Source organism: Rhyacophila brunnea, unplaced genomic scaffold, assembly GCF_057557595.1.
Source record: "Rhyacophila brunnea isolate RB1 unplaced genomic scaffold, BYU_Rbru_1.0 scaffold_21, whole genome shotgun sequence".
Taxonomy (NCBI): Eukaryota; Metazoa; Arthropoda; class Insecta; order Trichoptera; family Rhyacophilidae; genus Rhyacophila; species Rhyacophila brunnea.
The window spans coordinates 129,212-143,568 of NW_028232871.1; the positions used below are offsets into that span (position 1 = coordinate 129,212).

Here is a 14,357-nt window from a genome sequence, read left to right on the forward strand (position 1 = left end):
AGTGCGAGCACTTTGGGCGAGCACTACCGAAATGGTCTATGGTCTCAAACATTTGTAGACAAATGCGTTCGCTCGCTCACAAACCAAACGCATGGCGCGCAGCTTCATTTAGCAATGCAACGGGTGGTGTCTAGATGTATCTATAGTCTATGATGCAAACGTTATTAATATGTAGTAAAAAAAATCAAAATTGCATGGAACAAACAAACGATAAACGTTGTATTTTATATAATACTAATTTAGAAACCTTCGCAGGTGTACGCACAACAACTCACAAATGTTTCATCGCAATCGGTTGAATGTTATAGGAACGCATACGAATAGAAGAAGTAGATGATTTTCTAATCCAGAAATCTTCGTGGGCATGCGCACGACAACTCACCAAAGTTTCATTGCGAATAGAAGAAGAAAGAGATGGTTATTCTAATTCAGAAACCTTTGCAGGTTTTGGCACAATTATTGACGAAAGTTTTATTGCAATCGGATGAATGGAAGAATATAAAATAAAAGAAGAAGATGGTTGTATTAATTCAGAAACCTTTGCGGGTGTTACCACAACAACTGACGAAGGTTTCATCGCAATCGGATGATTAGTGTAGGAACCATACGAATAAAAGAAGATATAATGAAGAAGAAGAAGAAGATGGTTGTACTAATTCAGAAACCTTTGCAGGTGTTGGCACAACCACTAACGAAAGTTTCATCGCAATCGAAAGAATGGTATAGGGAACATACAAATAAAAGAAGATAGAATGATGAAGAAAAAGAAGAAGAAGGAGATGGTTGTACTTATTCAGAAACCTTTGTGGGTGTTACCACAACAACTGACGAAGGTTTCATTGCAATCGGATGAATGGGATAGGAACCATACGAATAATGTATAAAGTATAAAGAATAATGTATAAAGTATAGGAACCATAAGATATAATGAAGAAGAAGAAGAAGATGGTTGTACTTATTCAGAAACCTTTGCGGATGTTACCACAACAACTGAAGAAGGTTTCATCGCAATCGGATGAATGGTATAGGAACCATAAGATATAATGAAGAAGAAGAAGAAGATGGTTGTACTAATTCAGAAACCTTTGCAGGTGTTGGCACAACCAATAACGAAAGTTTCATCGCAATCGGATGAATGGTATAGGGACCATACAAATAAAAGAAGATAGAATGATAAAGAAGAAGAAGATAGATGTACTTATTGAGAAACCTTTGTGGGCGTTACCACAACAACTGACGAAGGTTTCATCGCAATCGGATGAATGGTACAGGAACCATACGAATAAAAGAAGATATAATGAAGAAGAAGTAGAAGAAGATGGTTTTTCTAATTTAGAAACCTTTGCGGGTGTGTGTACAATAACTGACGAAAGTTTCGTTGCAATCGGATGAATGGTATAGGAACCATACGAATAAAAGAAAATAGAATGATGAAGAAGAAGAAGGTGATGATTTTTCTAATTCAGAAACCTTTGCGGGTGTACATACAACCACTTACCAAAATTTCATCGTAATCCGATGAATGGTATAGGAACGCATACGGGACAGACAGAAAGACAGACAGACAAACAGGCATACAGACAGACAGACATTCATTTTTATATATAAGATATAGCCTATACTCTTCACGAAAGATCAAGCAATAAGTTAACAAAGTTTTATCGCAATCGGATGAACAGTATGGCAGTGCATTCAATACGAACAAACAAACAAACAAACACACAAACAAATATTATTTTTTATATATTAGATGTTTCAAAAACGAACCCATGCTATATTTTTATTTCATAAAATATTTTCAAAATACCCATGTGTAAATAGGTAGGTAATATAATAAACTTTCTTTTGGTTTGTAATTAACTGTTTGTGTGTAATTTGTGTTTTTTATTTAAAAGTTTTATCTAAACGATAATACTATGTTATTTTATATGGAACAATAGGTATGTAAAAACAAGACCATATTTTTTATTCCAAGATTTACCCATTTGCTATTAACTGATTTGTGTTTAATTTGTCAAATATGTTTTTTGTGTTATTAAAAATAAAACACCCACGGTGGTCGCGCGGCTTAAGCGTTGGACTATCACGCCGTGGTTCTCAGGTTCGAATCCTGGGTCTGGCAAGTACACATATTGTTTTTCAATTTGTGTGTGAGTCAGGGTATGGACCTAATAGGTTGAGCAAGTGGCTGACATGCATTTCTCGTAAAAACAAAATCTGTTAATACAAACCTTTACCCTGTGGAGGCCCATATGATCCTATTAGGATCGGGCATGGTCGAAAGAAAAATAAAATACTTACTTCCATTTTCATTATTCTTTTTTACCCTGAATCCTAATAAAGTTTTTATTGTGGGAACTTTTTATAATGAAAATACGTTTATCATAAATTGGTTGTAAGCTGAAGTATTGATAAAAAAAATACTCAGTAGGGCGTTTTTATGTCCGAGTACGGCCCATTTGCAGCAAAGTGTACCTAATTTCAGAAAGATGTAACTTTGGCTCACAAAACGAGTACGCACTGACATTAATTTGTGTGCTCCCTCTGTAGGAGGAGTCCAATCTCTTTGGTTCGGGCCGCCAAGATATCTGTTTAACAACCTACAAAATCTATCCTCTATATCTATCAGTGCTGCCAACCGTACTATAATTATAGTATTTGTACTATAATTTTCGTCCGCGTACTATATACGATAGTAAACTAGTATAGTTCACCCAAAATACTATAATTTTGAATATCAGAAAAAATATGTAAAAAGTACTAAAATTTCGATATTTCCGAGCGATAAATTGGTGAAAAGTACTATAATTTCGCAATTTAAGAAGATTTGGGGAACTTGGAAAAAAAATTGCTCGAAAAACGTAAAAAAATCCCATGGCTTTGGTTTTAATTTCTTGAATTCCTCGGTAAGCATTTTTGGTCGGCAGAGGTACCTAGATAAAAAGGGGTCTCGGGGTTTCTCAAATTCTCTGTTATTTTTTTTCTGAGACAAAAAAACCTACAGATTTTCAACACAACGCGTACTATACTTTTTCTCCAAATACTATAATTTTGTAGGCTCTGTACTATAATTCCACTTTGAAAAGATGGCAGCACTGATCATAGACTAATATACTTGTGTCTATGGCTAAGGTGTATGGTGTCTATCATAGACTATTATACTTTAGTGTCTATCGTCATAGTCTATGTCTATCGTGAAGGTGGATTTCATAGACAGTGGATTTATTCATTGCAAGTTGCCTTTCCTCTGTCGGTAGTTTGTCGTGAAAAAATAAATAGAAACTGTTTCAAAATGGCACCAAAGAAACAGAACGCGTATTATTTCTTTATGAGAGATTTTAAATCTCAAGAGGAGGCGAAAGGAGTTCGTTTTGCGAATGGCTTTAAAGACGTTGCAGTCGCTGCTTCGTCTTCCTGGAAGGTGAGACCATTATTTTGTAGGTCGGCATTTATTCGAACGAACTAGTTTTCACAAGCTAGATATTGGGTTTGCGCATGTTTCGTATGATGCTTTTGAAATATTAAGTAAAGGTTGACCAGTCACCGCTTGTCCGATGTTACTCCGAAAGCGGGTACGGCATCACAAAATAATTGTTAAAAATGACAGCCGGCTCAATCTTGATACGGTCTATTATTTTACTGAATGTTTGTCAAATGCCATATTGTTACTGTGACATATTATTATTGTTGACATATGATTACAATGATTACAGCGGCATTACCAAACATTGTGCGGAGTTAGACCTGCAGAGTTGATAAATTTTGACCACGCATATGCTACCAACTATTGCACATACATCCGTTGTCTAATGCAAGATATTATGCATTATGGCGCGAAAAATCAAAAGGCAACTTATTTGCGAGTATGTTGATAGCGGCCGTAAAAATGACCTTCAACTAAATTTCAATAACGTTAAAGTACACAGATATTTTCATTTCTTTTTTTTTTACAAGTAAATAATGTGACAGGGTTTACCATTGATCCTGCATGAAAAAAGTCTAGAATATCATCATCAGCCAGGTATTCGATCTACCGCTGGATGAAAACTAACCCATGGCTCCTTTCATTCTTCTCGATCCTAGTTCTTCGTTGTCACTTCCGTCGAATATGGTGTGTTCACCGATCCAGCAGATCTTAGGATGGCCCTGTGGCAGTGGCCGAGGGTCGAGGTCAGCTGTTAAGATCTGACTCTATTTATTTGTTTTCATTAATAAACTAATACCCTGTTTACATGTGCATGTTCTTACAGCTGACAGTACATATTATCACGGCCATAACAAATGTACGTATAATCGTACGAGTTGCAAGATTGTATGCACGGTTCAAAAAAAATCGTAAGCTTCTGAATTTTTACGAAATAATTGGTTCTTACATGGCGGTGTGCATGCGCAGTAAAACGATAGTGGAGAACCTGCCGGAAGAAATATGGACTACACTTCACAGAATGTTTTGATGTTTACCGATATCTACGAACCTTTCTGAATCTGTCAAATAGCACCATACAAGGACAGCATCGGGTCCTGCTTACGCTTGAAGAACGAGACGGGCGAGACAGTCACTTATTATCGTGATAGTTTAAAATACACACTATTGATGCAAGTAAATCCATGCACGTATACAGGCGCTATAAGACTACGAATTGCAGATATTGGATAATGAATTTAAAATAACTAACCAATACCATTTATAGAAGTATTTTTAATTCAACGAAAACAAAGAAGTATTGTCCATAGCATACCTAAACTAGTATTATGGTTTGGGTAGGCAGAGTTTTATTGAATTTTAAAAACTGACCAGCACAGCACAGCACCAGCACCACCTGCAACTTGTTTTCTTAGTTTAACGAAAACAAATAAGTATGAGTATGACTGACAAGTTTTAGTGTGTTTAGCTATGTCTATGTGTATTTATGTCGGATCTTTATCTTCACCCCTCGCCACTGCCCTGTGGTCCCTTGAGTTATGCTGTAAGCCACAATAAGCCAAGAGAACTCATAGCTACTATCACGCCCAGAAAAGCTGCATATTTCAACCACATCTTCACCACACAATGACAAGTATGATTTACACCATGTCATTATGTAGGTAACAGGTAGAGTAGAAGGAGATTCTCTTGGCTATACAACCTCCATAAGTATCTTAATGTCCTCAGTGTTAAGGATCCGATAAGACTGGCCTGGGACCCTGTCCTGTCATTTCATATCATGCATAGTTTTTGCCTTCTCATCCATTGGTATTTCCTATTCATGTTATGTCAAACATACACCTTTCCGTGCTGCATTGTTCTATTCTTCATTTTTCGATATTATGCCTTCATATTTCACATACATTCGTTAGGGACAATCCATATATGAATTAACGCCATAAGGGGCTAAAGTCAAATGACAATTCATGCAAGTTTAAATTTTAAATTCATCAAAAAACAAAAATATATTTTTTCAATTTAATGATTACCTTTCAATTTAAAAAGCCCATTATAGAATTTGCTTTTGTTGAAAATTCGATTTTTATTGTAAACATACATTAGTGTGAAGTTTTAATAGTTTCGACAGAAAACAAGACATAGTCATCGAGGATAATCACATTTGTCCTGTCCAATTGCGTACTACAAAAAATCGCATTTGCGCATGTGAAAGGTTAAATAAATTGTTCCACTATAATAATTGCCCACGGTAGGTGTGCAGCTTACGTATACAGCTTATAATGTTGTGGCCTCCAGGTTCAAATTATGGGTCTGGCAAATACACGTATTGTTATTCAATGTCTATTGTGTCGAGTCTGGACCTAATAGATTGAGCCAGTGGATAACATCCATTTCTCATAAAAACAAAAATGTGTTAATACCAACCTCCACCTTATGGGGAGGCCCATATGATCTTAGGATCGGACATGGTTTTAAAAAAAAAAATAGTACATCATAATTTTATCGAAGACACACCCTCATGGCTTAAGCGACGACCTATAGTGTCGTGGGTCCCAGGTTCGAATCCTGGGTCTGGTAAGTACACATATTGTTCAATTTGTGTATGAGTCAGAATATGGACCTAATAGGTTGAGCGAATGGCTGACATCAATTTCTTGTATAAAAAATCTGTTAATACAAACCTCCACTTTGTAGAGGGCCATATGATCCTATTAAGATTGGACATAGTCGGAGACAATCAATCCCAATTTGAGGCTGCTGTTGCTGTAGAAATTTAAGTACCTAAATTTAAAAAAAAGTGAATTTGTTATAAATTTGAGTGTCAATTTTCAATATCTTTACAACAGTTTTAGTAAAATCTTGTCAAATTTTTTTTTCTCCTTTTAAATGTAGCTTAAGTTCTTCTAATATATTGTAATTAATGCATGCGAAATTGTATACTTTAATTATTACGCCAAATCTAAAATCATTGGGTACTTTGTAATAGTCCGAACCCATGAAAGATTGGGTGTGCTGATTAATACTTTTTCGATTTATTTAAAAAAAATTTGAATATAGGTTCGTTATCTGTAGTCATTATAAGCTTTTCTGTAAGCTTGTTTTAGAACGTGTCCAGAAAAATTTCTTCGACATCTTTATTTTAATGTATACTTGCCCACCTATAACTATTTTCATTTTCATAATTTCTCAAATGAGTATTTTCCGACTAGCTTTCTTCGAGGCATGCTCGCATTTCATTCTCTTGAAGCTCGTATGTCACTTCTGCTCTTGAAGCATTTTTCCCTGATCTCACGCGGAATAGTTTCCTGATATGCTGAAATTTTTTTTAATTTTATATGTACCCGTTAATTACATGTGTCTATTACATGTTTGGATGAAAACTGTTTTCTCGTGTTAGGCTTATCAGGCACCGGTAGCGAGGGCTGTGCGGCTGGTCAATGTACTCCCTAGAGACATTAGGTCACATGCATTTGCCTGGTAGGTACATCAGCTAAATGTTTTAGTTTGACTCCAGGCAATGAATGTTGGACATTTATGATCAGCTGACCAAGTCGATGGCCTTTATTATTTTTCAGTCATTGCCGATAGCTGCCAGAGACAAGTATGAGGCGTTGGCCAGAGGCTCTGGCAGTAATGCGGGCGAGAAGTATAACACGTTGGGAGTTAGCTTCTCGTCGATCGAAAGAAAGCGGCGGGAGGAGGACCTCGCCGAACAGATGGAGAATGATGAAATCAGTGACACTATCGGAAAAGGCGATATCCATCAGAGTAAGTTTGCATTGTATCTATTCAAATAAATCATTCATCTATCAAATAAACAAGCACAGTGAGTGGACATAATATATATAAGATGAACCTCGTGTTTCATGGAGTGAATCAATTCTTTTGTACTCAGTAAATATGGTATGACTTTCGTGATTTATTTCCGATTTATAATTGGAGATTTAATCGTACACACAACCAATGCAAGCAATTACTTACTTCTTTTTTATATAATTCATTAACGAAAATGGTTGTTCTCGAACATATGTTAAATCAAAATTGTTGAATTGAATATATGAAGCGTCTAGTTACAAAAAGCGATATGATAACATTTTCAATATTTGCAGGAAACATGTTTTTATGTTTTGAGGTAAAATTTGTTATTTTAAGTTAAGATTCTTTATTCCATCATATTGTATGTTTAAATTAGAACAAAATAACAATGTGTAAGTGCGTATAAACTCTATAATCAAATAGATATTAGCAAAATAAGATTGTATATATCGCGATTTGTAACCGACTTTAGGATTGGCGCAAACTCACCTCTCATTCGGCATGCGCCGACGAGAAGCTACAGCATGGTTAGGAAACAATTTGTAGTAAAACTAATGTTATTTTTTGCTCTAAATTTAAAAAAAGTATTAGCATGGTAACACAAATGTTTTTAAAGATTTACATGTAAGTAATTATGTAAGTATTATAAATTAGAACTGGAAATTAACAAAAGCTTAGATAATAGAAAGTAAAATAATGTAGAACAAAACATTTTATTGTAGATTAATTTGGATGAAATGTATGCTAATATTTTTTTTCGGAATTAAGCGTGATTAGGAATTTCCCTGAACTTCTTAATCCAGGTAAGGATGGGCACAGAATATGAAGGGTAGAAAATACCAAAATTTTATAGGATATTAAAAGATAATGAAATTAAATAACGATTAAAATAATATTTATTTTACATAGTTGACACACAAAGAATGACATATTTAGATGAAATACATAAATACCAACAAATTAAAATTAAACACAATAATTGTCTATAGTTACGGTACCACATTTAAAGCCCCTAGCATTGTGTCAGCACGGTGAGAAACCAGTCAAATTAGTGGGGGTGTACCTTTTGGAGTTAGTCACTCATTATTTATAGTGATAAAACAAGATGAATACACTGAATAACTGTCACCTTGAGTGTAAAACTTGAGATTTAGTTCTGACGCCATTTTTAATATTTACCGCTCGCTGATTGGTCGAGAGAAATGCGCGCGGAATTATCCAGATTTAAAATATTCCGATGTATGATTATACCTATCGCTTTTTGTACCAAATTAAGAATTTAAATATTTTTTTTGTAGGTTTATACCGGGTTTAGAAACATAAAATTTTCACACATGGTGTAAAATTACGCGTACAATACGAACGTATTTTTTTCTCGATTTCGACAAAATGTGGTTTTATCGCTTTTTGTAACTAGACGCTTCATATCAGGTATCGAATTATGTTGATTTAAAATTTTAAAAGTACATATGTACCTCACCAAGAACGAACAAAAGGGTGAACAAAGAAAGTGAAAAATCATGGCTTAAAACGTCATATCGATGGCTTCTCACTCCACGAACTCCACTTTTTGCTGAAAATGACTTAATGATGCCATTTTGTTGCACAATGCTTTGTGCATGTCCTGTATAAATTTGACAACTCCAAGTAATTTAAATACATCGAAAAAACGTCCCAAGAAAATTTGTCAACTCCATTGGGCTCCAAAATCTACACTGCAAAATTGATAAGTCCACCATTTTGTATCCAGATCTATCAGAAGCATGTCGTTCATAAGCAGCTCTACAAATAAATCGTTTAGAAGGTGGTTATTTTCTGTCAATAATATAAATAAACCATTCTCAACTTATAGTTGTGAGAACAAACCATGTTTTCCATAAATATGTACATGATTTTTATAGATATGTGTTAGATATTATGCTTTTTATATCAATTAAAGAAGTTACCAATTATTCCGTTGTGTTCATATTGAATTTTAAGTACTGTTATAGTATTAAGTTTGCTGTTTTATTATAATTGGATCATTATAATTAGTTTAAATAATAATAATTTGTATACATATAATAATAAAACATCTGTAATTTACATCATTGTAGATGAGTGAGTGAGGAAAAATGCATGTTGAATTAGCTATATTACAACGATTGCAAGATGGTACTGAAATGCCAATTTTGTTGGTGGACAATAATTATTCAACTAATAATATAGTTAGTATCGTAAATACTGAACCACTGAGTTTTAGTCATTACATTTTTAAAGGACAAGATGATATTTTTATATCTATTCCGGCTGATGGAAGAATTCAACATATAAGTTCCAGGCCGATAATAGATCCATTCATTGATGATGAAAGTGATCACGTTACTTCCTTGGTAACATATTGCGAGCATTCAGCATACCAGCCCTCAGCCGAAAAGAAAAAGGAGGAAAATTATGTGATGTAAACCCACTTAGACGGTTCACAGAAATAAATAAAAGAAATTGTGAAAAGAGTGAAAAATATCTTGGCAAAAAAAGAAAATGACAACCTGGAATTTGAAAAAAGAAAAGAATGCCAAACAACTTAAAAAATGGTGCAACAACATACAAAATACAAAACTAAGTACACTCAAATGTACTTATATATTACAAAAATATATTTTAAGTCTTTTGGGCGATAAATTTTAGGGAATAGAATATTGACGGTTTAATGAAACTGTCACCAGTTAAAAGACAAAGGGATAGAAAAAATCCAGATGAATCTCGAAGGTCTCTTGATAAGACATCTCCCGCCAATTAGTCTATTATTAATTAATATACGGCTAGTGCATAATAGGCCGGGAATGTTGACATTTTTCACCAATAGCATATATAGCTACTATACGATTGGCCGAGGTTGACAACATTTCTTGCCAATCAAATGTAATAAGTCGATTATTGGCCAGAATTTTCCGAAGGAAGTGGTCGTTTTTGCTCCCATTGGCTGAGCAGTTATTAGGGGAATAATGACATTTCTACATTTTTCCATTTTCCTCAGATGAAATTCATATTATATATGAGTTTAAGATTTTAGATATTTACGCCGTAGATGGTAGTGCAGCACACCAGCAATACGATTAGAGCAGTTTCGAATCTGCTGGATGCTGTTTTTTTGACATGTTTTATTTTCAAATTACCATTAAAATTCGATGAGTGGTTGATTCTGGAGTTCTCATATGAAGATTTTTTCTATTTTGCTTTAGACCTCTTGGATATCACATTTTTCGTTATGAATACGAATATTTACTGCCACGTGCCGAACGGACCGTACGTGACGTCGGAGTTCTCACTCGTAGCATTCAGTTTGAAGGACGGGTGTTCAACGGCCATACATTATGTTATTGATGTCGGTAAGTCAATGTTATATGTTTATTATTATATTAATAGCGTTTGCACTTTGCACACTAGCCATCCATTTGATATAGTTAATTATTTACTCACAATTGTAACGCATAGTCACAGCCAGAGCTTCGAACCGGAACCTTATTGGTGGATAGGTCTTAATTCTCATAATTTATAATACAGTATAACCTCGTTTTTACGTGCCCGGAATTCACGTTTTCCCGGCAATTGCGTGTAATTTTTTCAGTCCCGATGTATTTCAGTACATTTAAAACCCTCATTTACGTTTTTCTTTCCCGCGATTTACGTCAAATATTCAAAATATGCGAGTTACGCGCGCTTGACAATGATTGGGTCGTGACATTCGAACGGCGTAAGGTGAGAATTACATAACAAAAATGCAACAAACTAATATACCTACATGATTTTTTTAATAAAAAATAAAAAAAAAATCAATAAAAATTTTAATTGAATGTTGTTTTTTAATAAAACCTTATTTTTTTAAAAACAAAATTTAAATGTTTATTTTTCAATACCCCCCTTTTACATTTTCCCTCCAATTAAGTTTTTTTTTCAGTCCCTTAAAAAACGTAAAATAGGGGTTATACTGTACATTGTTTTTAAAATGTATAGCTGTGGCCATGCAGTGCAGCATAATCATCGGTTTTAGAACGTAGCACCAGGCTATCATACAAGTACCATAAAATGTTCTAAATTATGGTAGAAAATTAATTTTTCATGTCATGGCTTGAACGCCCTTCAATTCCTAATTTATTATGGACACATGTTTTTTTTTATTTCAATTTTTATAACATCAAGACTATAATTAATTTGCCATAGCTAAAGTATCTCACTATCTTGTTATCTAGCATATGACATAACTACTGGTCTAGAAAATTGATTCCATTTCCTATCCACATTTAATTAGTGGTCTCCAAATTGAGGTACGCAAATTGATTCGTGGACCTACACAAAAGTAAATTCATTCTAGATTGTTGCCCAATTAAATCGCAATTAAAAGTATTGATTCTTGTGAATCAAATCGATTCATAACAAACTAATTCTACAGAAAATCAAAGGCAACAGAATAGGTATATAAATGTAGCTGCAGAATAATAGCGATCAAATATCTATTGTTTAAAGGTTTCAAATTACTCTGCAGTAATATATTCCCAGCGAATCCATTTCCAGTAAACAACTGAGCTAGATCAGCAAGTCGGTTGGCGAAATTAGAGACGGTGTATTATTACATCATATCACAGCACATCATACCATTACGGCGTATTAGCCGAATAATCATTTTTCATAGTATCATATTTTCTTACAACTAATAAAACAAATAATATTTCATTTCGCTACTCGATATAAAACGCTGATTCTATAATTAGTCTAATATGATTATGTACCAGAATTTTATGTTAATGTGTTATTTTTTATTGTATAAATAACGAAGAATAATTTATCTAGATGTCAATCGAATCCAAGTACCTAGCTCGTAACTATCATGTATAATATACTATTGTACCGATACGCTGCTAATAAATCTCACCCTGCTACATCGTAGACTTCATTATCATCATCCTCAATCTACACATCGAACACCACACTAGTGACCCAACAGTGGTGAACCCGACGTTCCACACAACCGCAAATTCAACATTTTCAAGACAATGCCGAGAGGATATGACGACACCTAAAAGCCGCGCCACAACCACTAACAGGGAACCTTCAAAGGCCGTCAGAGAAGTCAATAGGGTCGTTGTACGAATCCCACCCTTCTGCCCAGAGGATCTAGAGATGTGGTTCTGCATGGCAGAAAGGAGCTTTACAGCAGCAGGAGCCGTAACGGAGGAGACGAGGTTCGGGTACATCCTGGGAGCATTGGACCCACGGTATGCTTCCGAAGTGCGAGACATAATACTAAGCCCACCAGACGAGGGAACATACAAGCTCTGGAAAAAGGAATTGATTCGTCGCCTCAGCTCCACTCAAGAGCAAAAAACAAGACGTCTTCTAGAACACGAAGAGATGGGGGATCGGAAATCGTCACAGTTCCTACGGCATTTAAGGACGCTTGCCGGTACCCGCCATCTCCGACGAAATTCTAAGAACTTTATGGATGGGTTGCCACACACCATGCAGGTAGTGCTCGCCACCCAAAAGGACACAGATTGCATAAAGTGGCGGACCTGGCTGATGCCATGGTAGAAGCCACAGAAAGACCGTCAATCTCGGAGGTTTCTATGGAAGCACTGATTGAGACCAGGATGCGGAAACTTACATTGTCATTGCACAAGCAAATGACAAGGATCCGAGATGAAATCGCCAGCATCCACAGCCGTGACTCACGCCCACGGGTAAAAAACCACGGCCAGCGATTCAATAACCGCTCACGAAGCCGTACAAGTTCATCCAGTCGCAACAGAGAAGATACCCAAGGCAAATGCTGATACCATCATAGGTTCGGAGCAGCTGCACAGAAGTGCAGACAACCCTGCAGCCATCAAGAGGGAAACGCTCCGGGCAATCACTGACAGCGGCCAGTGAATACAGCCCGATGTCAAGCCGCTTATTTATCACCGACCGCAACATGAAAACACAGTTTCTAGTCGACACAGGTGCCGATCTCTGTGTGTACCCACGTTCTAAGGTTCCAGGACGTCTAAAGAAAACGACATACGAACTGTCAGCGGCAAACGGAACAGTAATCACTGACATTAAACTTGGGCCTACGACCAGACTTCACATGGAGGTTCGTCATTGCCGATGTTAGTAAGCCCATCATTGGAATTGACTTTTTAATCCATTTTGGATTGTTAGTCGACGCCAAAAATAGACGTCTGTTGGACCAAACCACTCACCACTTCCGGAAACCGCAGTACGAGAGAGGTTCTGTCGATCAAAACCGTTTCAGGCAGGTCTGCGTATCACGACCTGTTGCACCAGTTTCCAGACCTCACACGTCCTGATGGCACAGTCAAAACGCCACATCACACAACGAAACACCATATCGACACAACATACTATATATACACAATATTTTTTTATTATGTACCTACTATTACTATTTTTATTTCACAATACATTATAGCAGTGCTTCCCAACCAGTGCAGCAACAGCACAGTATAGTAAAAGCAAGGTCAGTTGTTCTCAACATTTTATAAAAATATATTTTTATAAAATATATATTTTTATAAAACTATATTACTACTTGGATAGTAAATTATAGTCAAATAAATTCAGTGGCTCTCAACATTTCATAAAAAGTTTTTTTTCTAAAAAATTTTACCTCAGACTTTCCTCGAATGATTATTATTGCACCTTAACAGCACAGTATAGTAAAAGCAAGGTCAGTTGTTCTCAACATTTTATAAAAATATATTTTTATAAAATATATATTTTTATAAAACTATATTACTACTTGGATAGTAAATTATAGTCAAATAAATTCAGTGGCTCTCAACATTTCATAAAAAGTTTTTTTTCTAAAAAATTTTACCTCAGACTTTCCTCGAATGATTATTATTGCACCTTTTATAATTATTTTGATTGCATAATAAATTTAATTTTTTATAATTCTAAATTTGGTTGGATAGTAAAATATTGTAAAATAAATTCAGTGGTTCTCAAGATTTTATAAAAAGATATTTTTTTCTAAATGCACCTCTTATATTTTGTTCCAGCGATTGTTATTCTACTATAATTTATTATTTCGATTATATAGTACACTATAGCAAACCAGCGGCTCCCATTTTTT

The 14,357-nt window shown here is 35.2% G+C and overlaps 1 protein-coding gene across 1 annotated transcript in view; it reads left to right on the forward strand.

Annotated features, from left to right (window-relative positions):
- Nucleotides 1-3,209: 3,209 nt before the first annotated feature.
- Nucleotides 3,210-14,357, forward strand: part of mael (germ-plasm component protein maelstrom) — a 35,932-nt gene continuing 24,784 nt past the window's right edge. Inside the window, exons 1-3 of the mRNA XM_085949148.1 lie at nt 3,210-3,421; nt 7,000-7,192; nt 10,462-10,608. Coding sequence (XP_085805274.1) covers nt 3,293-3,421; nt 7,000-7,192; nt 10,462-10,608 — 469 coding nt within the window. The 5' untranslated portion in view covers nt 3,210-3,292. The remainder of the gene's footprint in view (nt 3,422-6,999; nt 7,193-10,461; nt 10,609-14,357) is intronic.